Below are 26,928 nucleotides of genomic sequence, written 5' to 3' on the forward strand. Positions count from 1 at the left end.
GATCTTGGCTCACTGGAACCTCTACCTCCTGGGTTCAAGCGATCCTCCCACCTCAGCCTCCCAAGTAGCTGGGATTACAAGTGTGTGCTACCACACCTGGCTGATTTTTGTATTTTTAGTAGAGATGGGGTTTCACCACGTTGGACAGGCGGGTCTTGAACTCCTGACCTCAAGTGATCTGCTTGCCTCAGATTCCCAAAGTGCTGAGATTATAGGCGTGAGCCACTGCACCTGGCCTAACAGCTTTATTTGAAATAGCTCAAACCTGAGAACAACTCAAAGGTTCATCGAGAGATTAATGGACAAACAAATTTTGGTACATCCAGACCATGAAATACTACTTAACAGTCACGATAACAACAAAGAAGAAATGAAATATTGAGATACATAAAAACATAGATAAATCTCAAAATAATTATGTTAAGTGAAAAAAGCCAGCTCCCCTAAGTATATACTGTATGATTATACTTACATAAAATTCTAGAATATGCAGAGTAATCTATAATGAGAGAAATCAGATGGTGGCTACCTGGGGATGGAGTTGGGGAGGAAGGAAAAAAGAGGTAGGGATTTCAAAAGGTGCTGAATGTTAGGTTGAAACATAATCCCCAATGCAATAATATGAAGAGGTGTGGTCTTTGGGAAGGGATTAGGTAATGAGGGCTCTGTCCTCATGAAGGGATTAGTGCCCTTATAAAAGAGGCCCAAGAGAGCTTGTTCACTCCTTCTGCCATGTGAGGACACAGCAAAAAGTTGCCATCAATGAAGCAGAGAGTCCCCACTAGACGCCAAATCTGCTGGTGTCTTGATTTTGGACTTCCCAGCCTCCGGAACTGTAAGTAATAAATTTCTATTTATAAATCATCCTATCTAAGGTATTTTATTATAGCAGCCTGAATAAACTAAGACAAACGGGCACCAGGAAACTTTGGGGTGTGATGGATATGTTCATTATCTTGATTGTTGTGGCATCTTTTCACAGGCTTATGCATGTATCTAAGTCGTCACTTTGAATATTGCAACTTTTTATGTGTCAATCATACCTCAATGTGGCTGGCAGAATAACGGCCCTAAAAGATGTTCAAGTTTTGATCCCCAGAACCTGTGAATGAATATATTCCCTCTATAGCAAAAAAGGAATTCAGGTTACAGATGGAATTAAGTTTGTTAATCAGCTAACCTTAAAATAGAGAGATTATCCTGGATTATCTGGGTGGGCCCAATGTAATCACAAGTGCCCTTAAAAGTGGAAGAGGAGGCAGAAAAGTTGACCGTAAGGATGCTACCGGAGAGGGATTTGAGTTCACTTTGAAGGTAGAGGCCGTGCGTGAAGGAAAACAACTTCTGGAAGCTGGAAACAGCCCCCATGTTACAGTCAGCAAGAAAATGGGGATGTTGGCTTTGCATCTACAGGAATTGAATTCTGCAGCAAGGAAATGGATTCTCTTCTAGAACTTCCAGAAAAGGGTATAGCGTGCTGACACCTTAATTTTAGTCCAGTGAAACCCATACTGGACTTCTGATCCACAAAACTGCAAAATAAGAAGTTTGTGTTGTCTGAAGCCATTAAGTTTATGGACATATGTTATAGCAACAAACTAATGTACTCAATAAAGCTATTTTTATTTTAAAATGAATCTATTTTTAAAATTGCACTTCATAGACAGTATTGCATACTTCTGTCAAGAGGCATATAAAGTCTAGTTACCTATCTGTGACGTTAGCTGCCATCAATTGCCTAGATTTTTGCCTAGAACCATTAAGTCATCATCACTTCCTAGTGATGGCCTCTCAAGGCACAACATTTCCTTCTTGGTTAACTCAACCAAACTTCCTCCTGAGATTTCTACTCATTGAATCTAAGCCTTTTCTACGCTGTGGCTCCTTAAATATCTCCAATATGTCCAAAAATATTGAAGACATATCCTTACATTTAAAAATCATTTTATTATGAAAAAATGGAAACACTATATAAAAATATAATAATATAATGAACCCCTTTATGCCCATTTCTCATCTTCAACAATTATCAACTCCAGACCAATCTCATTTCATTTACACCCTCATCTACTTCTTCCATCCTTTATTATTTTGAAGCAAATTTTAAAAACTTTAAAAATAACCACAATATTATTATTACTCTTACGTTTACAATAATCTCATAATATCATTAACTATTCAATGACTTACTCCTATTGGTTAAGCATATAATCTTTATTTATTTATTTATTTATTTTTGAGAGAGTCTCAGGCAGGAGTGTAGTGGTGCCATCTCAGCCCACTGCAGCCTTGACATCCCAGGCTCAAGTGATCCTCCCACTTCAGCCCCCTGAGTGCCTGGGACTACAGGCACCCGTCACCATGCCTGGCTAATTTTTGTATTTTTTTGTAGAGACGAGGTTTTACCATGTTATCCAGGCTGGTCTGAAACTCCTGGGCTCAAGCGATACACCCGTGTGGCCTCCCAAAGTGCTGGGATTACAGGCTTGAGCTACCACACCCAGCCTCATATGATCTTTTTTTTTGAAACAATTCTCATGAAAAGATCTTTCTGACTTACAGAAAAAAAATGAGACACTCAGAAGAGGAGTAAATAATTTCACCTCCAAGTTGCATATGGTGACAATTTTTGTGCACATGATAATGTATACTTTGTCATTGGCAAAAACCTTATTCAGACTTACAAAACAATGATGTTAAAATGTAAAAAGTAATGCCTTTATAGAATTCACAATTATATAAAAATGTCATTTTTTAATCCATTGAAAGTTTATTTTTGCAAATGTTTTATTGTTATAACTTAATTGTTAATTCAATTTTTCATAACCTTATTGCAACTATATGTATAAATATATACATTTTTGCCGTGTCTGCATATTTACATATGCAAAAACATATCTGCATATGTATCACATGCAAAACAGATCTGCATATGCAGCATATGCAAAAATATATGCATATTTTGCATATGTAATACCTGAGATGAAATAACAAGTCTGCTATTCCCTGGCACTGTCTTACAAACCTCCAGTTCCTACACATCCTGACATGCTTCTTAGCAGCCACTCCATGGGTGCTCCAGTTGCCCCTAGATTATTTCAGTACATCATGCTGCTACTGCTGCTTGAGGTATCTGGGTGGCATTTCATTTGCAGTTAGAACACCTACACCCAGAGATTCTGCCTGCCCTCTTTGCAGCCCTTCTGTTGTGGAAAGCACCTCTTCTCTGCAGCACACTGAGTGAGCAGCTGGATGATCTGATTTCCCAGCTTTCTAGTTAACTGCTTTGGTTCTAGATACAGAGTTGACCACATGCTATGCACCCCATCTTGGTCTTGGACCATTTTGGTAGTTGGTAGCTAGGTTGCCTTTTCTTTTCCTCTGTCATTGCTGTGGTGGATGGCCTGAATTGTGCTCACTTGCTTGCTCTTTCCTGAAAGACACCTTTTTATTATTTTCCAAAATGGTTGACTCAACTCAAGAACCAGCATCTCCCCAGATTCAAAAGGGGTAAAGATTCTTAGTCTGTGCTGCTATAACAAAATAGCTGAGACCGAGACTGAGTAGTTTACAAACAACAGAAATTTATTTCTCATAGCTCTAGAGGCTGGGAAGTCCAAGGTCAAGGCACTGGCATCTCTTCAGATGTTGCTTTTTGAGTTGAATCAATCATTTTGACTTAAGTCTCCCATTTCTCCGTGAGGTTTCACTTCACCTATACAATAATATCTGATCCCCATAGCAATCCTGTGAAGTAGGAAAAACAGGCATTATTATTCCCACTTAAAGACAAAAACTGAGGCTTAGAAAGAATCATGTAGGGTTTTGAGAAGGCATAGATCTGTGAGGGAATGACTCGAATTAAAAATTCTGGCTGGGAGCTGTGGCTCATGCCTGTAATCCCAGCACTTTGGGATGCTGAGGCAGGCGGATCACCTGAGGTCAGGAGTTTGAAACCAGCCTGGCCAACATGATGAACCCTCATCTCTACTAAAAATACAAAAATTAGCTAGTCCTGGTTGTGCATGCCTGTAATCCCAGTTACTTGGAAGGCTGAGGCACAAGAATCACTTGAACCTGGGAGGCAGAGGTTGTAGTAAGTTGAGATCGCACCTTGGCACTCCAACCTAGGCGACAGAGTAAGACTCCATCTCATAAAGAAAAAAAAAAGATTCTTAGTCTGTGCTGCTCTAACAAAATACCTGCGACTGAGACTGAGTAGTTTATAAACAACAGAAATTTATTTCTCATAGTTCTAGGGGCTGGGAAGTCCAAGATCAAGGCACCGGCAGATTCACTGTCTGGTGAGGACCCAGTCTCTCTGCTTCCAAGATGCCATGTTGCTGCTGTATCCTCTGGAGAGGAGAATCACTGTGTCCTCACATGGTAGAAAGCAGAAGGGCAAAAGGGGCAAATGCCAGTTCCTACTATCCCTTCCATAAGGTCACTGATACCATTCATGACTTAGTCACCTCTTAAAGGCCTTGATTCTTTTCTTTTTTTCTTTCTTTCTTTTTTTTTTTTTTTTTGAGATGGAATTTCGCTCTTGTCGCTGAGGCTGGAGTGCAACGGTGCCATCTTGGCTCACTGCAACCTCCGCCTCCCGGGTTCAAGCGATTCTCTGGCCTCAGCCTCCTGAGTAGCTGGGATTACAGGCACCCACCTCATGGCCAGATAATTTTTGTATTTTTGTAGAGATGGTGTTTCACCATGTTGGCCAGAATGGTCTTGAACCCCTGACCTCAGGTGATTTGCCTGCCTCAGCCTCCTAAAGTGCTGGGGTTATAGGTGTGAGCCACCATACCCAGCCAGGGCCTCACTTAATAGTATCACATTGGCAATTAAATTTCAACATATAAATTTTGGGGAAACATTCACACCACAGTAGACAGTTTGGGGTAAGACTGGACAGCGACTTTGCTTGGGGAATGCAGAATCTAAAGAATACCATGGAGACCTGGGCTTCAGAGCCAAGGGAGACGAGGATTCTGGATAGAGAAATTCAGAGTTTCCCAAAGACTTTGCTTTACTAATCAGCACCAACAGCAAGTAGTCCTGAGTGGGGAGGGATCTGACTCTAATACTATGTAAAAATAGTTGCAGCTACCCCTTACGGAATGCTTATTAATGGGCCAGGGTCTTGGCTAAATATTTTACATATACCATCTCCTTTAGTTCTCACAGTAAGTGTTTTCCTTATTTTACAGATGAGGAAATAGAGGCTTCCAGAGATTAAATACGTTGTCCAATACCACATGGCTATTAAGTGGCAGAGGTGGCTTCCAGTAGGGTTCTGTTTGACACTGCACCCATAATTTTAGCCACTCTATTTCTTTTCAGGGACTGACGTTCTTGAACACCAAGTGGGCTTTATTTCAGGGGCATAGCTAGGTGGACTTATGTTGTCCCTAAAGGAGCTAATTTTCCCCTGCTTGTGTCTAAGAAACATTTGTTAACAGAGACTCAGCAGGTCTTTGATATCTCTCTCTCTCTCTTTTTAGAGACAGGGTCTTTCTCTGTCACCCAGGCTGGAGTGCAGTGGAATGATTATAGCTTACTGCAGCCTTGAACTCCTGGACTTGAGCGATTCTCTTGATTCAGCCTCTCAAGCAGCTGAGACAACAGGCATGCACCACTGTGCCTGGCTAAGTTTTAAATTTTTTTTTTTTTTTTGAAATGAAAGGACTCACATATTTATTACTGAACCCAGCCAACCAACACATTCATAATAGATTCAGAGAGGAAAATACGTCGAACTCTCCAGAGAGTGGTGACATTTTCAGTTTGATATGGTAATGTGATTGTGACCTTCAGACAGCACAAATATATGTGCCATCTCATGTACAATTCCTTATAGACCCAGCTTGGTTCTTCTCCAGTGTCTCCTTTTGGAGTTGTACCTTATTTTATTTCCAGTTTTCATCCGAATCCACTGGGGAATGGGACAATTTTGCTTTTGTTTCTTGGCCAGGAATCGCTTAATCCTGAAAGTCTTGTGAGAAGACATGGCGAGAAGTGGAGGCCTTAACATTTTTTTGTAGAGATGGAGTCTTGCTATATTGCCTGGGCTGGTCTTGGACTCCTGGCCTCAAGTGATCCTCCTGCCTTGCTCCCCACAAAGTATTGGGATTATAGGCATGAACCACCATGCCCTCTTGATGGACCAATCTGTTGTTGACCTGAAGGTCTTGCTGACCAAGAACTAACATACTTGGTAGAGGTTTTATTCTAGTCTGTTGAAAAATCCTTTTGTTTATTGCCCTGTACCTTTGTTTTTGGAAACTTATTCTGAAGCTTAAAATAAAAATAAATTAAAAAAAAAAAAGGGCCAGGCATGGTGGCTTGCGCCTGTAATCCCAGCACTTTGGGAGGCCGAGGCAGGCGGATCACAAGGTCAGGAGATCAAGACCATCCTGGCTAACACGATGAAACCCCGTCACTACTAAAAAAAAAATACAAAAAATTAGCCGGACGTGGTGGCGGGCACCTGTAGTCCCAGCTACTTGGGAGGCTGAGGCAGGAGAATGGCATGAACCCAGGAGGTGGAGCTTGCAGTGAGCCAAGATCGCGCCACTGCACTCCAGCCTGGGCAACAGGGCGAGACTCTATCTCAAAAAAAAAAAAAAAAAAAAAAAAAAAAAAAAAGATTTAGGCTGCTGGCATTATCTGAAAGTGACCACTTACCTTACCGTTATCCACCAAGATCTGCAAAAACCGCTCACCATTTTTAGGTTCAATCTGTTTTGGGTTTGTAGGCTTAACTTACCCCCTGGTTTAATGTGCAGCTTCAGCTCATCTTTATAGTCAACATTGTCTTATCTAAACCTACATACATACTCACCGGAAATGACTGTACCAGCTTGTAGCTATGAGGCCTCAGTTCATCTCAACCTTGCCTTCCGGGAGTAGCCAGCCTATTATCTGGTTCAACAAGTTCTGTCAGTTAACCTGAAGCCCAAGAAGATACTATTGTTGGTTCCATGTATGTCCTTGCTAGGATGTTTAGACCTGAGTCATGTATTTGGGCCCTACCTCAAAATCACAAGGGCTGTGATTTGTATCCCTTTTTATGGTTACCTAGAACTTTTGGTAGCCTTGAATTTGGGGAAGAAATCGGATACTTAGTAAACACCTACGCATTTGTATTCATACAAAGAAGCAGATAAGCTGACCAAAAGAAACCTCTCCCAGTCCTCATGGAATTCTAAGAAATGATTAAATCCTTCTTCAGAATTTTTAATGCATACCCTATCCCACTTCAATTTTTGCAGCCTTGAGCATACTAACAAAAGTGACAAGCTTTAGCCTCTGCTGGAGAACTCACAAGCTGTAGCTGCTGCTCTTATTGCTGCTGCTGCTGCTGCTCAGAGTTCCTGCAAGGTTTCATTCAGCTTTAGGAGGCACTACAACTTATGGTTAGGAGCCAAAGCTGTAGCTTCTAATTCTGGTCAAGATGCAATAACTGGCACTGGACTAGCCTTCCTGCCATGAACAAACATAAAACTAGATGAAACATATGAAGCAACTGTTTCAACAATTGACAGTCCAGGATTGTGATCCTTGAGGAAAAGAAAATGCATGGGGTGAGCCCCATTTGAACTGGCTATCTATCTGGGAGCAATTCCTAGGCTATGACAGCACTAGGTAGAGACCAAACAGAGCATGAGAGGACTCCTCTGACCTGAGGAGGCAGAGATTAGAGATTAGGGCTGCTGATAAGGTTTAAACCTGTGGGACAGGGCACTGAAGAAGAGAGAATGCTTTGTAGGGGAAAGAGGGCATGGATACCGTGAGACATATAAATCAGTGGGACAGGATGGAGAGCCAAGGAACAAACCTGCATATATATAGTCAATTGGTTTTTGACAAAAGGGCCAAGATAATTAAACAGGGAAAGGATCATCTATGCCACAAATTGTCCTGGGAAAACTGATATCCATATAGAAAAAAAAAAAAAAAAAAAGGAACTTTGGCTCTTACTTCACAACATTGTATTAGTCTGTTCTCACACTGCTAATAAAGACATACCCAAGACTGGGTAATTTATAAAGGAAAGAAGTTTAATTGATTCACATTTCCACATAACTGGGGAGGCCTCACAATCATGGCTAAAGATGAATGAGGAGCAAAGTCATGGCGACAGACAAGAGAGCATGTGCATGGGAATTGCCCTTTATAAAACCATCAGATCTCGTGAGACTTATCATGAGAACAGCATGGGAAAAACCTGCCCCCATGATTCAGTTATCTCCACCTGGTCCCTTCGGTGACACGTGGTGATTACAGGAACTATGATTCAAGATGAGATTTGGGTGGGGACACAGTCAACCATATCAAACATATACAAAAAATAACTAAAAACGGACAATTTCGCGCCAATCTTGACCGCGCGTTCTGTTTTAACGAGCGGGCTCGGAGGTGCTCCAGCTGCTGTCATGGTTTGTTCACTAAACTGCATCGTCGCTGTGTCCCAGAACATGGGCATCGGCAAGAATGGGGACCTGCCCTGGCCGCCGCTCAGGAATGAATTCAGGTATTTCCAGAGAATGACCACAACCTCTTCAGTAGAAGGTAAACAGAATCTGGTGATTATGGGTAAGAAGACTTGGTTCTCCATTCTTGAGAAGAATTGACCTTTAAAGGGTAGAATTAATTTAGTTCTCAGCAGAGAACTCAAGGAACCTCCACAAGGAGCTCATTTTCTTGCCAGAAGTCTGGATGATGCCTTAAAACTTACTGAACAACCAGAATTAGCAAATAAAGTAGACATGATTTGGATAGTTGGTGGCAGTTCTGTTTATAAGGAAGCTATGAATCACCCAGGCCATCTTAAACTCTTTGTGACAAAGATCATGCAAGACTTTGAAAGTGACACCTTTCTTCCAGAAATTGATTTGGAGAAATATAAACTTCTACCAGAATACTCAGGTGTTCTCTCTGATGTCCAAGAAGAGAAAGGCATCAAGTACAAATTTGAAGTATATGAGAAGAATGATTAATATGAAGGTGTTTTCTGGTTTAAGTTGTTCCCCCTCCCTCTAAAAAAAGTATGTATTTTTACATTAGAAAAAAAGCATTTTGTTGACTTTAGATCTATAATTATTTCTAAGCCACTTGTTTTTATTCCCCACTACTCTTGACTCTATCAGATACCATTTATGAAACATTCTTGCTATAAATAAGTGCTTCTCCAAGACCCTGACTGAGTCCCCAGCACCTGCTACAGTGAGCTGCCTTTCCACACCCATCGCATGTGACACTCTTGCCAGTCCTTGCCATTGTCGGGCTTTTCAGATGTTGGTAATATTTATTAAAGGTGAAGATCCACATACCCTTCAACTGAGCAGTTTCGCTAGTGGAAATACCAAAAGCTTCCTATGTATATATCCAGAGGTTTGTAGATAAATATTGCAGCCTTGTTTGTAACAGTGAAAAACTGAAAACAACCTGGAAGTCCAGTGATGGGAAAATGAGTATGTTTCTGTCTTAGATTGGGGAACCCAAAGTAGATTCCAAGACTGAAATTTCAGTGAAAGCAGTTTATTTGCTAGGTCATACCAGAAACCATCGGTTGAGGTATGGAAAAACTGAACTGAGAAGGTAAGAAAACCAGTTTAAAGTCAGCGAGCAGGTTCTCACTGGTAACAAGCTCCATACTGCTGAGATACAGGGAAATGGAGGGGGAGAAAACTGGAGTGTTGATTCCCCTCTCTTCCTTGGTTGTCAGCTCCCTGTCCTGTGGGTGGGTGGAACGTACTCCAGCTGCTCTATAGTAAGTCCCAGGTGTTTGCAGTAAGAAGCTGCTGGCATGCACGGAAACAGCGAATGCCAAACACTGAAAGCAATTCCATGTTTAAGTATATAAGCGCTTCATATATATATATAGTTTTTTTTTAGACAATTTCCCTCTTGTTGCCCAGGCTGGAGTGCAGTGGTGCAATCTCAGCTCACTACAACCTCCACCTTCCCAAATTCAAGCAATTCTTCTGCCTCAGGCTCCCAAATAGCTAGGACTAAGTGCACGCCACCATGCCCGGATAAATTTTTGTATTTTGTATTTTTAGTAGAGACGGGATTTCACCATGTTAGTAAGGCTGGTCTCAAACTCCTGACCTCAAGTGATTCGCCCACCTCAGCTTCCCAAGGTGCTGGGATTACGGGCATGAGCCACCACACCTGGCACATCTTCATTCTTTTTATGTAGTAAAAAGAATAAAACCACACATGGTTTATTTGAAATATTCTATAATTAAAAAAAATACAGAAACAGGAAAACCAATTCTAAGTTCAAGTGAGGGATGATGGTTGCTTGAACCAAAGGGTTGCATGTAGTAAGAACTTGTGATTTAAGATATATTTTAAAGTTGTAAGTAGCAGGATATTCTGATGGAGTTTGACTTTGGTATTGGGCCCACTGAGTTTGAGATGCCTTTGAGAAATGAAGTAGAGAGAGAATAAAAGAAACACTAGCTGGGCACAGTGGCTCACGCCTGTAATCCTAGCACTTTGGGAGGCCAAGGCAGGTGGATCAGTTGAGACCAGCATGGGCAACATGGCAAAGCCCCATCTCTACAAAAAACACAAAAATTAGCTGGGCATTGTGGCACACACCTGTATTCCCATCTACTCAGGGAGCTGAGATGGAAGAATCAATTGAGCCCGAGTCTAAGGCTGCAGTGAGTCGTAATTGTGCCACTGCACTCCAGCCTGGGTGACAGAAGAGACCTTGTCTTGAAAAGGAATCTGAAAACAATGGAATCATGCCTTCAGAATTCTAGAAAGTTATTTTCAACTGATAAATCTATATTCACCCAAATAATCAAAGGTGAAGGTAAAATACATTTTTAGACAAGCAAAGACTCAGGGGTTAGCTCCATGTACCCTTTTTTGGGAAGCTATTGGAGAAAATACTCCAGCAAAGTGAAGGAGTACACAAACCAGAGAATGACATAGATCCAGCAAATAGGATCCAACACAGGCAATATTCCAGCTATGGAGCTGCCTTTAAAAAGAAACAGTAAAAATATTAATAGGTTAGCTGGGTGGAATGGCCCATGCCTGTAGTCCCAGCTACTCAGGAGGCTCAGCAAGAGGATGGCTTGAGCCCAAGAGTTCCAGACCAGCCTGGCTACCTTAGGGAGATCCCTTCTCTTAAAAATAATAAGTTATTGCCAAATTTGGGGCATTTGGAAAGAAGTTCATTGACGATAAAGCAGAAGTAAAAAAATAAGGGGAAAGGGTTGGTTAGGCAATCATTAATTCTAGGGCAGAAAGAAGTACAGGATAGGAAGAGCATAATACGCTGTTTTTCTCAACAAGGAGCAATACATACACAGTCATAATGATGTGGTGACTGCTTAGCCCCTAAATATGGTAACCACTTTGGGACAATATGGGAGGAAGTGAAGATAGTGATGGTGTAAGAGCTAAATCCTCACCTGTTATATCCAGAAATCACTATATAATGTATAAAAGAATTAAGAAATGACTAAGTAGTTATGTGAGGAAAAAAACAGAAGACATTGCTGGAAGAGTTAAAAGTCATTGCTCTGGAGAATTAGGAGGGATGGGGCAGGGGACTCTTAGGATGCATTATAAACTGAAGAGGTTTTTTAAAAATTTTTTGTATTAATATATGCATTCACTTGAAAAACTAAAAAAATAACAATTTGGAAAAACCCATGAAGGTAACTAACAGAAGGAAAAACTAAGAGAATGAAAAGTGTTTGCCTCTGGAAAGAACAACTGGCAGGACTGTTGTTTTCATTGTAAGACTTTTGGAGCTATTTAATTGTACTTAACCATTTTAATCTATTTCTTGAATAAGAACAATTCTATCTTAATAAAGAGTTACACTTGTTCATAAAAAAAATAACTAAAAATGGATCATGGACCTAAAATTATAATATGAAAGTGCTAGAAAATGGGAGAAAATGAAACCTTGGGTTAAGCAAGATTTCTTAGAATGCAAAAAGCACAGCACAAAAAAGAAAAAAATGGTAAATTTAACTTCATCAAAATTAGAATGTCTCCCCTTTGAATGACACTGTTAAGAAAATGAAGGGGAGGGGCAAGAAGGTTGAATAGAAACATCTCCAGTCTGCAGCTCCCAGTGAGATGAATGCAGAAGGGGGTGATTTCTGCATTTCCAACTGAGGTACCCAGTTCATCTCACTGGGACTGTTTCGGCAGTGGGTGCAACCCATGGAGAGCGAGCAGAAGCAGGGTGGGGCATTGCTTTACCCAGGAAGTGCAAGGAGCCAGGGGACCTCTCAAGGGAAGCCATGAGGTATTGTGCTACCCGCCCGGGTACTACACTTTTCTCATGGATTTTGCAATCAGCAGATCAGATTTCCTGGTGAACCTACACCACCAGGGCCCTGAGTTTCAAGCACAAAACTAGGTGGCTGTTTGGGCAGGCACCCAGCTAGCTGCAGGAGTTTGTTCATACCCTAGTGGCACCTGGAACCCCAGCAAGACAGAACCGTTCACTCCCCTTGAAAGGGAGCTGAAGCCAGGGAGCCAGGTGGTTTCACTCAGCAGGTTCCACTCCCATGGAGCTCAGCAAGCTAAGAACCACTGACTTGAAATTCTTGCTGCCAGCACAGCAGTCTGGTCGACCTAGGATGATTGAGCTTGGTGGGAGGAGGGGCATCTGCGATTACCGAGGCTTTAGTAGGCCGTTCTTCCCTGACAGTGCTAAGGAGACGGAGAGGCGTGGACTGGGTGGAATTTGCCACAGTGCGGCAAAGTGACTGTGGCCAGAGTGCTTATCTAGATTTCTCCTCACTGGTCAAGGCATCTCTGAAGGAAATGCAGCAGCCCTAGTCAGGGGCTTACAGATGAAACGCTCATCTCCCTGGGACAGAGCACCTGGGGGGAGGGGCTGCTGTGGGCACAGCTTCAGCGGATTTAATCTTTCCTGCCTGCTGGCTCTGAAGACAGCAGCTGATCCTGACAAGGGGGATTCTCCCAGCACAGCACACCAGCTCTGCTAAGGGACAGACTGACTCCTCAGGTGTGTAACTGACCCCAATGCTGACTAGACAGTTAAAGATGTGCTGAAGCTACACATTAAACCTCCCAACAGGGGTCAACAGACACCTCATACAGGAGAGCTCTGGCTGGCATCAGGCTGGTGTCCCTCTGGGATGAAGCTTCCAGAGGAAGGAGCAGGCTGCAATCTTTGATGTTCTGCAGCCTTCCAGGCAAACAGGGTCTGGAGTGGACCTCCAGCAAACTGCAGCAGACCTGCAGAAGAGGGGCCTGACTGTTAGAAGAAAAACCAACAAACAGAAAGCAACAACAACATCAACAAAAAGGACCCCCACACAAAAACCCCATCCAAAGGTCATCAGCCTCAAAGATCAAAGGTAGATAAATCCATGAAGATGAGGAAAAATCAGTGCAAAAATGCTGAAAATTCCAAAAACCAGAATGCCTCTCCAGTAAGGGCATAAAACTGGATGGAGAATAAGATTAACAAACTGACAGAGGCAGGCTTCAGAAGGTGGGTGATAACAAACTCCTCTGAGCTAAAGGAGCATGTTCTAACCCAATGCAAGGAAGCTAAGAACCTTGATAAAAGGTTACAGGAACTGCTAACTAGAATAACCAGTTTAGAGAGGAACATAAATAACTTGATGAAGCTAAAAACCAAACAAACAAAGAAAACAAAAAGCAAAACAACACGAGAACTTCAGGAAGCATACACAAGTATCAATAGCTGAATCAATCAAGCAGAAGAAAGGATATCAGAGATTGAAGATCACCTTGCTGAAAAAAGGCATGAAGACAAGATTAGAGAAAAAAGAATGAAAAAGAATGAACAAAGCCTTCAAGAAATATGGGACTATGTGAAAAGACTAAACCTACGATAGATTGGTGTACCTGAAAGTGACAGGGAGAATGGAATCAAGTTGGAAAACACATTTCATGATATTATCCACGAGAACTTCCCCAACCTAGAAAGACAGGCCAACATTCAAATTCAGGAAATACAGAAAACACCACTAAAATACTCCTCGAGAAGATCAACCCCAAGGCACATAATCATCAGATTCTCCAAGGTTGAAATGAAGGAAAAAATGTTAAGGGCAGCCAGAGAGAAAGGCCAGGTCACCTACAAAAGAAAGCCCATCAGACTAACAGTGGATCCCTCTGCAGAAACCCTACAAGCCAGAAGAGAGTGGGGGCCAATATTCAACATTCTTAAAGAAAAGAATTTTTCAGCCCAGAATTTCATATCCAGCCAAACTAAGCTTCAAAAGCAAAGGAGAAATAAAACCCTTTCCAGACAAGGAAATGCTGAGGGATTTTGTCACCACCAGGCCTGACTTACAAGAACTCTTGAAGGAAGCACTAAATATGGAAAGGAAAAACCAGTAACAGCCACTGCAAAAACACACCGAAATATAAGACTATTGACACTATGAAGGAACTGCATCTACTAATGTGCAAAATAACCAGCTAGCATCATGATGATAGCATCAAATTCACACATAACAATATTGACCTTAAATGTAAATGTGCTAAATGCCCCAATTAAAAGACACAGACTGGCAAATTGGATAAAAAGTCAAGACCCATCAGTGTGCTGTATTCAAGAGACCCATCTTATGTTCAAAGACACACACAGGCTCAAAATAAAGGGATGAAGGAATATTTACCAAGAAGCAAAAAAAAGCAATTTTTTTTTTCTTGCTTGCAAGTAGGTTGCAATCCTAGTCTTTGATAAAACAGACTTTAAACCAACAAAGATCAAAAAAGACAAAGAAGGGCATCACATAATGGTAAAGGGATCAATGCAACAAGAAGAGTTAACTATCCTAAATATATATGCATCCAATACAGGAGCATCCAGATTTGTAAAACAAGTTCTTAGAGACCTACAAAGATACTTAGGCTCCCAGACAATAATAATGGGGGACTTTAACACCCCACTGTCAATATTAGACAGATCAATGAGACAGAAAATTAACAAGGATATTCAGGACTTGAACTCAGCTGTGGACCTAATAGATATCTACAGAACTCTCCACCCTAAATCAAGAGAATATACATTCTTCTTAGTGCCACATGGCACTTCTTCTTTTTTTTTTTTTTTAATGATGTTGTTTATCTCTCTTCTGCCTAATTTTATTCTTTTTAACGTGTATTTTAAAGCAAAATATTTCTTTTTTTAAAATTTATTATTATTATACTTTAAGTTGTAGGGTACATGTGCATAACGTGCAGGTTTGTTACATATGTATACTTGTGCCATGTTGGTGTGCTGCACCCATCAACTCGTCATTTACATCAGGTATAACTCCCAATGCAATCCCTCCCCCCTCCCCCCTCCCCCGGCACTTATTCTTAAACTGGCCGCATACTTGGAAGTAAAGGACTCCTCAGCAAATGCAAAAGAATGGAAATCATAACAGTCTGTCAGACCATAGTGCAATCAAATTTGAATTTAGGATTAAGAAACTTAAGACTTTCGCTCGCCGAGACGCGTATCAGTTGGAATTTTGAGGAGCCAACCGCGCCGTCTGTCTCTGGCAAGCCAGTGGCGGTTTAAAGGAGGTGGTGGGAAGCCTGTGTGTGCTCGAATTCATGACCCTCATGGTCGCTCCAGTTTTTCACACCTGAAAATAACATAGCAAAATAAGCCAAGATGTCTGTGAATCCAATGACCTATGAGGCCCAGTTCTTTGGCTTCATGCCACAAACGTGCATGCTTTGAATCTACATTGCATTTCAAGACTACCTATTTGAAGTGATGCAGGCCGTTGAACAGGTTATTCTGAAGAAGCTGGATGGCATCCCAGACTGTGACATTAGCCCAGTGCGGATTCGCAAATGCACTGAGAAGTTTCTTTGCTTCATGAAAGGACATTTTGATAACCTTTTTAGCAAAATGGAGCAACTGTTTTTGCAGCTGATTTTACGTATTCCCTCAAACATCTTGCTTCCTGAAGATAAATGTAAGGAGATACCTTATAGTGAGGAAGATTTTCAGCGTCTCCAGAAAGATTTTGAACAGTTACAGGAGAAGTACAAGACTGAATTATGTATTAAGCAGGCCCCTCTTGCAGAATTAGAAGAGCAAAAAATTGTTCAGGCCAAACTCAAACAGACGTTGACTTTCTTTGATGAGCTTCAAAATGTTGTCAGAGATCATGGGACTAGTGATTTTAGGGAGAGTTTAGTGTCCCTGGTTCAGAACTCCAGAAAACTACAGAACATTAGAGACAGTGTGGAAAAGGAATCGAAACAACTGAAAATACCTTAATTGCTCAGTAGTCAAAAGGAGGAGCCTGTCAAAAAGTAGAATCATAAGGAATTTATACCAGTGACTGTTCAAACCAACCATACTTTTTATTAGATTTGCTTTGTCAACTCTTTCTTGTATTCTGTGTCTTCCTCTTTTTTGGTCCACTTTCCCGAGGTATGTGTGTACTACTTTGAACTAGGCTGCAGCATCTGTTCCTTAGAGTCTGCTAATGAGTGGGAAGGGATCAAATGAAGAAGCCATGGCCAGTTAAAGATATTTGCAGAGTTACACCTTGGTCATAAGTTCTTTGTGATCTTGATGATTTTGACTTACTCTTTGGATGAGACCAGATGAGAAAAGGATTAAATGGGTGGCTCCTTTAGTATTATTGTTATTTTTGAGGCAAGGTCCCCTTCTGTTACCCAGGTTAGAGTAGAGTTCAGTGGCACAGTCTTGGCTTACTGCAGCCTCTGTGTCCTGGGCTCAAGTGATCCTCCTGCCTCAGCCTCCCAAGTAGCTAGGACCACAGGTGCGTGTCACCATGCTTTGCTAATTGTTTTTGCAGAAACGAGGCCTCACTATATTGCCCAGGTTGAGTGGCTTTTTTATTAACCAGTCATTACATTGTGGGACAGCCAACATAGAGTACTTTCTCTCAACCTGTAAATTTTCTTACATCAGGGAGTCAATATGTAGTGGAAAGAAGCGTGTAGCAAAAAAGACAACGTTGGTCTTTAATAAAAAAGAAGTTGGTTTATTTCCAAAATAAATCTGACAAAAAAACCTGGTGATGTTAAGCAATTTACTGTCTTAGAGTCCTGCCAGAGAAGACCTTAGACAAAAAAAGAGAACCCACTGGAATAGAGAAGGAAGCATATAGCATACTCAGTAGTGAAATTTAATTTTACTGACTGTTAGGTATCTATGCCAATTTATTTTCATACTTCAGTTGGTTTCGGAATCTGCCTTATACCTAATATTTAATTATTTATTCACACTCACAAGCATCAAACATTTAATTCCCTCAGTGGGAAATTTGTGTTTAAACTCAATGGAATCTAATATTTCTTTATGTCATTAGTCCCTGTAAAATGTTAGGTCACCCAAGGAAAGGGGAGAAATAGCAATGGCTGCTCCTAAGGTGTTGCTTGCCCTCCATGTCTTCCTAAAGAGCAGAACTTGGAGTTTCTCCTTTATGTAGAGAAGAAGTAACTTAGGGTGTATTTGCAAAGAAATATTCATAGATACTGAAAGCTTGTGTTTACATGAAATATGTTTATTATCAAGAAGTCCTTTTTCCAATTCTGTACATTAAATAAATATGTTTTAAAAGGGAAAAAAAAAGAGACTTACTCAAAACCGCACAACTACATGGAAGTTGAACAGCCTGCTCCTGAATGGCTTCTGGGTAAACAACAAAATTAAGGAAGAAATAAAGAAGTTCTTTGAGACCAATGAGAACAAAGAGACAATATACCAGAATATCTGGGACAGAGTTAAAGCAGAGTTTAGAGGGAAATTTACAGCACTAAATGCCCACATCGGGAAGCTGGAAAGATCTGAAATTGACACCCTAACATCACAATTAAAAGAACTAAAGAAGCCACCAGGTGCGGTGGCTCACACCTGTAATCCCAGTACTTTGGGAGGGTGAGGCGGGTGGATCACGAGGTCAGGAGTTCGAGGCCAGCCTGGCCAACATGGTGAAATCCCATCTGTACTAAAACTACAAAAATTAGTTGGATGTGATGGTGGGTGACTGTAGTCCCAGCTACTTGGGAGGCTGAGCAGGAGAATAGCTTGAACCTGGGAGGCAGAGGTTGCAGTGAGCCGAGATCCCACCATTGCACTCCAGCCTGGGACAGAGTGATACTCTGTCTTAAAAAAAAAAAAAAAACTAGAGAAGCAAGAGCAAACAAATTCAAAAGCTAGCAGGAGACAAGAAATAACTAAGATCAGATCAGAACTGAAGGAGATAGAGACACGAAAAACCCTTCAAAAAATCAATGAATCCAGGAGATGGTTTTTTGAAAAAATTAACAAAATAGGTAGACCACTAGCTACACTAATAAAGCAGAAAAGACAGAAGAATCAAATAGACACAATAAAAAATGATAAAGGGCATATCACCACTGATCCCACAGAAATACAACCACCATCAGAGAATACTATAAACACCTCTATGCAAATAAACTAGAAAATCTAGAAGAAATGGATAAATTGCTGGACACATACACCCTCCCAAGACTAAACCAGGAAGAAGGTGAATCCCTGAATAGACCAATAACAAGTTCTGAAATTGAGAAAGTAATTAATAGCCTACCAAAACAAAAAAAGCCCAGGAACAGAAGGATTCATAGCTGAATTCTACCAGAGGTACAAAGAGGAGCTGGTACCATTCCTTCGAAAACTATTCCAATCAATAGAAAAAGGACTCCTTCCTAACTCACTTAACGAGGCCAACATCATCCTGATACCAAAACCTGAGACACACACACACATACACACACACACACGAAAACAAAATTTTCAGGCCAATATCCCTGATGAACATCAATGCAAAAATCCTCAATAAAATACTGGTAAATCAAATCCAGCAGCACATTCAAAGCTTATCCACCACGATCAAGTCGGCTTCATCCCCAGGATGCAAGGCTGGTTCAACATATGCAAATCAATAAACGTAATCAATCACATAAGCAGAACCAATGACAAAAACCACATGATTATGTCAATAGATGCAGAAAATGCTTTTGATAAAATTCAACATGACTTCATGCAAAAAACTCTCAATAAACTACGTACTGATGGAACATATCTCAAAATAATAAGAGCTATTTGTTACAAACCCATAGCCAATATCATACTGAGTGGGCAAAAGGTGGAAGCTACGAGCTGCTTGATGGCCAGGTCATCACCAACAGCAATGAGCGGTTCCACTGTCCCGAGGCACTCTTCCAGCCTTCCTTCCTGGGCATGGAATCCTGTGGCATCCGTGAAACTACCTTCAACTCCATCATGAAGTGTGATGTGGACATCTGCAAAGACCTGTACATCAACACAGTGCTGTCTGGCGGCACCACGATGTACGCTGGCCATCGTGGACAGGATGCAGAAGGAGATCACTTAGCCCTGGTGCCCAGCACGATGAAGATCAAGATCATTGCTCCTCCTGAGTGCAAGTACTCCGTGTGGATCGGCACCTCTATCCTGGCCTCTCTGTCCACCTTCCAGCAGATATGGATCAGCAAGCAGGAGTATGACGAGTCTGGCCCCTCCACCGCCCACTGCAAATGCTCCTGTGCGGACTGTGACTTAGTTACATTACACCCTTTCTTGACAAAACCTAACTTGCACAGAAAACAATATGAAATTGGCATGGCTTTATTTGTTTTTTTTTTGTTTGTTTGTTTGTTTCTTTTTTTTTTTTTTTGGCTTGACTCAGGATTTAAAAACTGGAACGGTGAAGGTGACAGCAGTTGGTTGGAGTGAGCATCCCCCAGAGTTCTACATTGTGGCCGAGGACTTTGATTGTACGTTGTTCCTTTTTTTTTTTTTTTAATAGTCATTCCAAATATTGTGAGATGCATTGTTACAGGAAGTTCCTTGCCCTCCTAAAAGCCACCCCACTTCTCTCTAAGGAGAATGGCCCAGTCCTCTCCCACGTCCACACAGGGGAGGTGATAGAATTGCTCTGATGTAAATTATGTAATGCAAAATTTTTAAAATCTTTGCCTTAACGCTTTTTTATTTTGTTTTATTTTGAATGTCAGCCTTTTGGCCCTCCTTTTTTGTCCCCCAACTTGAGATGTATGAAGGCTTTTGGTCTCCCTGGGAGTGGGTGGAGGCAGCTGGGGCTTACCTGTACACTGACTTTAGACCAGTTGAATAAAAGTGCACACCTTAAAAAAAACAAAAAACAAAAAAACAAAACTTAGATGACGGGTTGATTGGCGCAGCAAACCACCATGGCATATGTATACCTATGTTAACAAACCTGCATGTTCTGCACATGTATCCGAAAACTGAAAGTAAAATTTAAAAAATTAAAAAATAAATAAATTAATTAAAAAAAAGAAAATGAAAGCAATGCAACTTTGGGAGAAAATGTTCTCAATACACATGTTTGTTAAAGGACATTTTCCCAGAATCTATAAAAAATTCTTACAACTCAATAATAAATAATTCAATTAAAGATGGTCTTAAATTTGGACAGATACTTCAAAAAAATACAGATGGCCAATAAGCATATGAAAAGATGCTTATCACAAGTTATCAGACAATATCAAGTGTTCTCAAATATGTGGCACACCGGTACTCTTTTGTACATTGCTAGTGGGAATGTGAAACAGTACAACCATCTTGGAAAAGTCTGCCAACTTTTTAAATAAATGTAAACATACACCCACCAATTCTATTACTAGATATATATCAAAGAAAAGTGAAAACAGGTCAGGTGCAGTGGCTCCCAGCACTTTGGGAGGCCAAGGTGGGTGGATCAAACTCCTGAGGTCAGGAGTTTGAAACCAGCCTGGCCAACGTGGTGAAACCCCTGACTCTACCAAAAAATACAAAAATCAGCTGGGCGTGGTGGTGGGTGCCTATAGTCCCAGCTACTGGGGAGGCTGAGGTGGGAGAATTGCTTGAACCTAGGAGGCGGAGGTTGCAGTGAGCTGAGATCATGCCACTGCACTCCAGCATGGGTGCCAGAGTGAGACCCTGTCTCAAAAAAAAAAAAAAAAAAGGAAAAAGTGAAAACACGTGTTCATAGAAAGGCTTGTACATAAATGTTCATAGCAGGTTTGTTCACAATAGTGAGAGAAATAGGAAACAACTCAAATATCTCTCTGTAGGTGAATGGGTACAAAAATCGTGGTACATGTAAATAGTGGAAAGTTATTTAGCAATAATAGAAATGAATTACTGATATATGCCATAACATGAATAAATCTCAAAAGATTATGCTGACTAGTAAAATTTGCTAAGAGAGTAAGTCTTAAATGTTCTCACCACACATACACAAATGGTAATTATGTGAGGTAATGGGTGTGTTAACTAACTTGATCATGGTAATCAGTTTACCGTTTATATGTATATCAAAGCATGTCGTATATCTGAAATATATATAATTGTATTTGTCAGCTATACCTAGTAAAGCTTGGGAAAACCCTTACACACTTAAAAAATATAACACTGTAAGAGGCAAACAGATGGCAATTCTGCTTTGCACAATACAAGCAAGGTTTGATCTTATTCATATGACTTTTAAAATTGTATATAAAAATGAGATTCAGGCCGGGTGCGGTGGCTCATGCCTGTAATCCCAGCACTTTGGGAGGCTGAGGTGGGCAGATCACCTGAGGTCAGGAGTGCGAGACCAGCCTGGCCAACATGGAGAAACCCTATTTCTACTGAAAATACAAAATTAGCCGGGCGTGGTGGCACATGCCTGTAATCCCAGCTACTCGGGAGGCTGAGGCAGGAGAACCGCTTGAATCCAGGAGGCAGAGGTTGCGGTGAGCCGAGATGGTGCCATTGCACTCCAGCCTGCGCAACAAGAGTGAAACTCCGTCTTAAAAAAAAAAAAGAGAGACTCGAAATTGAAGTATCTCTTTGAGAACCAGATACTTATCTGTGTAGGGTACAAGTATTTCAGATTATAATTCCCCCAAAAATATAACAACAACAACAAAAACGTTATGCTGAACAAAAGAAAAGCAAGACGAAAGAGTACATACTATTTCGCTTTATTCATACGACATTCTGGAACATGGAAAACTACTCTCTGGCATCAGAAAGCAGATCTGTGGTTGCCAGTGTAGGGAAGACTAATACAAAGGGGTAGGAGGGTGAAGGAAATGCTATATAACTTGATCTGTTTGTATTTGTAAGGGTGTATACATTTGTCAAAACTCAAATAACTATACATTTAAGATACGTGCGTTACTTTGTATGTAAATTATACCTCAATAAAGTTGATTTAAAAAATGAAGAATACAGGCTTTTGCATTAGAGTGACCTGTTACTGCTTCTCATTTGTATAAGTTACTTATCTAAGTTCAAATTTCTTTATCTGTAAACTGGGAATATTAATAGTATCAATTTCATAGGGTTGCTATGAGATTTAATAAGATATTATATGTTGTATACTTTCAAGATCTGTCATGGTACTTAAAAATCAAAGGTAGTTCCTATTACTGCTACACATGGTTTTTTTTCTAATCACATCATGAAAGAATGCGGTTGATAATTCAGCCCATTTTTCAGAAGAGCTGCCTTTATAGATCTCAGAATAGATGTGCACCTTTGCCTACCACCCACAGATCAGGCAGGCAGAACAGACAGTCCACACTCTGAAAAAGCACCTTCTTTAATGCCAACTATTAGCAGGGAAATTAGGCTAAACTTCCTCTCCCAGTTGAGCTAGAGTAAGACCATCTGTGTGCCTGGATACGGGGAGGGGCCCCACCTTTTAACACAAATTGAGACTTCTTTGGAGCAGAGCTACCCAGTTAGCCTAGAGCTACTCCAGGCTGACTCCAGTAAAAATGGGCTCCCTGACCCAGCTAGGTGTCAGAACAACAGATCTGTCTTAGATTCATCTGTGGTGTTATGTTTCACTAAGGTTTTCTGCCCTCCTTGTCTATGACAGCTTGCTTGGCAACTTGAGCCTGCTCTGCCCACAATTTGGTTCTCTGCCACTTACCTTATGATTACTATCTCAGTAACAGCTCCTGTCTGAACTTACCACTCACACACCAGTTTAATCACAGCCTGACTAGCCAGCTCTGCACCACCTCCTGCAGAACTTCTTGCCCAGATGGCTCTTCTCTTGGAGCCACCAGAAGAGTGAACCCTTCAGACTGAATAGCTCTCTGCTGGCACCTGGGAGAAGCAGGAAGAAATTTTTAGATTAAGCTTATTTGAACTTCTAATCTGAAGTATCAGAGATGCATTCCATCAACCCTGCCAGGGATTCCAGTCTAAGATAAGAATCGAGGATGCATAATGGTTTGAGATTAAGACCAAGGTTTGATGAAGCGGGGTTTGATACAGCTCATGCATACAATGCCTTATTTCTCTTTGTATCTCCTGTTTTAGAGGAAGCCTTTCTGTTTGCAAGAGTTTCCTCTCTTTCGACTTTTGATTCCATATGTTCCCTTGCCTTTGGATATTGCTCAGGTTAACCTAAAAACACACCCAGTGATGACAACGCATAGAACATTCTATTTGTTTCTTTAGGCAATATTACAGAGTGGTTTTCACCTTAGACAGGCACAGATCTGAATCATCTCTGCTATTTATGAGTTGTGTGATTTGGGGTGAAGCCCTCTGCTCTAGCCATTCTGGCCTTTCTTCTGCCTCTCCAGCATGCCAAGCTCACTTTTCCAGGGTTTTTGCATTTGCTCGTCACTCTGCCTGAGACCCTTTTCATTCAGGTCGTCTGAGGATAGTTTCTTCTTGTCACTCAGATCTCAGTTCAAATGTCATCTCTTTGGATAGAACTTTCCTCACTATTATTTCTAAAATGCCCCACCTCAGTCACTACTGCACCATCTTATTTTAGTGTCTTCGTAGCATTTATCTTATTTACTTGTTTATCATCTGTCTTCCCCAATTACAATAAAAACTTATAATCTGGGCACGGTGGCTCACACCTATAATCCTAGCACTTTGGGAAGCCGAGGTAGGCGGACAGCTTGAGCCCCAGAGTTTGAGACCAGCCTGGGCAACGTGGCCAAATCTTATCTCTACAAAAAAATACCAAAATATTAGCTGGGCTTGGTGGCATGCACTTGTAGTCCCAGTTACTCCGGAGGTTGAGGTGAGAGGATCACCTAAACCAGGGGAGGTTGAGGCTGCAGTGAACTGTGATCGTGCCACTGCACTCCAGCCTGGGTGACGGAGTGAGACCCCGTCTAAAAAAAAAAAAAAAAAAAAAAAAAAGAATAAAAACATCTAGAGAGCAGGGCAGGTCAGGAGGAACTTATCTTTTTCACCACAGTATCCCTAAAGTTTAGAATTGTACCCAGCACATACATAGCAGGTTTTTAGAAAGTTATCTGTTGAATCAGTCAGTAAGTTAGCATCTCCAAGCTTTAGTTTATCTATAAAATAGAGATAATAGTACTTTCCTATAGGGTTAATGAAGATAATATGAGGAAATGTTTGTAAAGGGCTTAGCATGATGCCTGACATATAGTAATTGTGCTATAAATAGTGGACATAGTTATTATTTTTTCTGCCTGCATTTCCCCTCTCCCGAGTATATAAGCTCCTCTAGAGCACAGATGATGTCTTATTTGTATATTTCATATTGCTATGGATATAGTAGACAATAAAACTTAGTTTCAATGAAATAAAAATTTTTCCTAGTAAATCAAGGCTTCAAATAGGCGAAATAGAAAATACACCAACTGAACCAACCAAAGATGGTGAGCTCATCTTTTGGACTCAGTTAATCAGCCCTCCTCCCAATGAAGGCTTTCCTGACTATCTCGTCCTGGGAGGGTCAGGGGATAAGGTGACTATCCCTTGTGTGGACTTCGGCCAGAGCACCAGTGCATTTGATTTCAGTCATGTGCTCGTAGGTACGTTTTCCTCTGCTAGACTGCATGTGCTTTGAATTACTTACCTTTGTATCCCCACCAGCTGGCCCCTTGCCTTCTCTCGTACTCAGTATAGAAGTATTGAAGAATAGAACAGTGGTAAAGGGGCAATAGCACTGTAGACTCTGGACTCAATGCATCTGGGTTCAAATCCTAGCTTCTGCCACTTACCAACTGGGAGGCTTCAGACAAGTTACTTGACTTCTCTGTGGGCCTCAAGTTCCTCATTCGTAAAATGAGGAACAAAAGTACCAATTTCACGAATAGGCAACGAAAATATTTTCTTCCTATAGGTTCCTAAAATAATGCTTTCTTCATTTTATTTTATTTTATTTTACTTTTTTTGAGACAGAGTCTTGCCCTGTTGGCCAGGCGATCTTGGCTCACTGCAACCTCCGCCTCCCAGTTTCAAGCAATTCTCCTGCCTCAGCCTCCTGAGTAGCTGGTACTACAGGTTTGTGCCACCACACCTGGCTAATTTTTGTATTTTTAGTAGAGATGGGGTTTCACCATGTTGGCCAGGCTGGTCTTGAATTTCTGACCTCAGGTGATCCACCCCCTGCGGCCTCACAAAGTACTGGAATTACAGGAGTGAGCCTCCACACCTGGCCAAATGCCTTCAATTTTATGTGTACTTAATTTCACATAGATGTGCCCCAGACAGTGACTGGATCATAACAGACATTCAGTCGTGTTTATTGAATTAAATTGAAAACTTTAATGTAAATTGATAATCAGGGGTAAAGAAAAGCATGTTTATTTATTTATTTTTGTAGCTGGGTCTATAAGTGCATGCCACCATGCTGGGCTAAATGCGTATTTAAATGGACAGGGAGAACTATAGTCAGTTCTTTTGTATAAGCATACTTTGATGACTTTTTTCAATTTCATATTTATTCTATTAGATGTGGTAAATGTGATGTATATTTGAAAATAGATTTCGGGGTATGTGTGGTTGGGGTATTCATGTGGAGGTCAGAGTGGAAGCAGGTGTGAGAGGGTCCAGCAGAAGAAAACACGGCTGCCAAAGTGTTTGAGTCCATCGGCAAGTTTGGCCTGGCCTTAGCTGTTGCAGGAGGCTTGGTGAACTCTGCTTTATATAATGTGGATGCTGGGCACAGAGTTGTCATCACTGATGGATCCCATGGAGTACAGGACATTGTGGAAGGGGAAGGGACTCACTTTCTCATCCCATGGGTATGAAAACCAATTATCTTTGACTGCCGTTCTCGACCACGTAATGTGTCAGTCATCACTGGTAGCAAAGATTTACAGAATGTCAACATCATACTGCGCATCCTCTTCCGGCCCATTGCTAGCCAGCTTCCTTGCATCTTCACCAGCATAGGAGAGGACTATGATGAGCGTGTGCTTCTGTCCATCACAACCAACATCCTCAAGTCAGTGGTGGCTTGCTTTGATGCTGGAGAACTAATCACCCAGAGAGAGCTGGTCTCCAGGTAGGTGAGCGATGACCTTACGGAACGAGCAGCCACCTTTGGGCTTATCCTGGACGACATGTCCTTGACACATCTGACCTTCGGGAAGGAGTTCACAGAAGCGGTGGAAGCCAAACAGGTGGCTCAGCAGGAAGTAGAGAGGGCCAGATTTGCGGTGGAAAAGGCTGAGCAACAGAAAAAGGTGGCCATCATCTCTGCTGAGGGCGACTCCAAGGCAGCTGAACTGATTGCCAACTCACTGGCCATCGCAGGGAATGGTCTGATCGAGCAGGAAGCTGCCGAGGACATCGCGTGCCAGCTCTCACACTCTTGGAACATCACCTATCTGCCGGTGGGGCAGTCCGTGCTCCTCCAGCTGCCCCAGTGAGTGCCTCCACCTCTGCAGGTTGATCGGCCACAGCCCTGATAATTCTTAACATCGCCTCCCTTCTGCCCCCACTCCAGAAATCACTGTGAAATTTCATGATTGGCTAAAAGTGAAGGAAATAAAGGTAAAATCACTTCAGATCTAAAAAAAAAAAAAAAGAAAGAAAGAAAGAAAGAAAGAAAGAAAGAAAGAAAAAATAGATTTCAGAGAACAACTACTTTAAGAAAAAACATC

The 26,928-nt window shown here is 41.3% G+C and overlaps 1 protein-coding gene and 3 pseudogenes across 1 annotated transcript; 3 read left to right on the top strand and 1 right to left on the bottom strand.

Annotated features, from left to right (window-relative positions):
* Positions 1–5,494: 5,494 nt before the first annotated feature.
* Positions 5,495–6,040, bottom strand: LOC119619583 (large ribosomal subunit protein eL39-like). The gene has a single exon (XM_037985520.2). It carries the CDS (start codon positions 6,029–6,031, stop codon positions 5,852–5,854), a length of 180 nt encoding a protein of 59 aa, XP_037841448.2. The 5' UTR covers positions 6,032–6,040; the 3' UTR covers positions 5,495–5,851.
* A 2,330-nt stretch (positions 6,041–8,370) lies between these two features.
* Positions 8,371–9,368, top strand: LOC103230020 (dihydrofolate reductase pseudogene; annotated as a pseudogene).
* A 6,290-nt stretch (positions 9,369–15,658) lies between these two features.
* Positions 15,659–16,380, top strand: LOC103230021 (protein MIS12 homolog; annotated as a pseudogene).
* A 2,854-nt stretch (positions 16,381–19,234) lies between these two features.
* Positions 19,235–26,694, top strand: LOC103231010 (prohibitin 1 pseudogene; annotated as a pseudogene).
* Positions 26,695–26,928: the final 234 nt, after the last annotated feature.

This window comes from Chlorocebus sabaeus, chromosome 25 (genome assembly GCF_047675955.1).
Source record: "Chlorocebus sabaeus isolate Y175 chromosome 25, mChlSab1.0.hap1, whole genome shotgun sequence".
Lineage (NCBI taxonomy): Eukaryota > Metazoa > Chordata > Mammalia > Primates > Cercopithecidae > Chlorocebus > Chlorocebus sabaeus.

Coding starts and splice junctions, on each gene's coding strand:
- LOC119619583 (XM_037985520.2), bottom strand. CDS start 6,031: ATGTTAAGGCCTCCACTTCTCGCCATGTCTTCTCACAAGACTTTCAGG.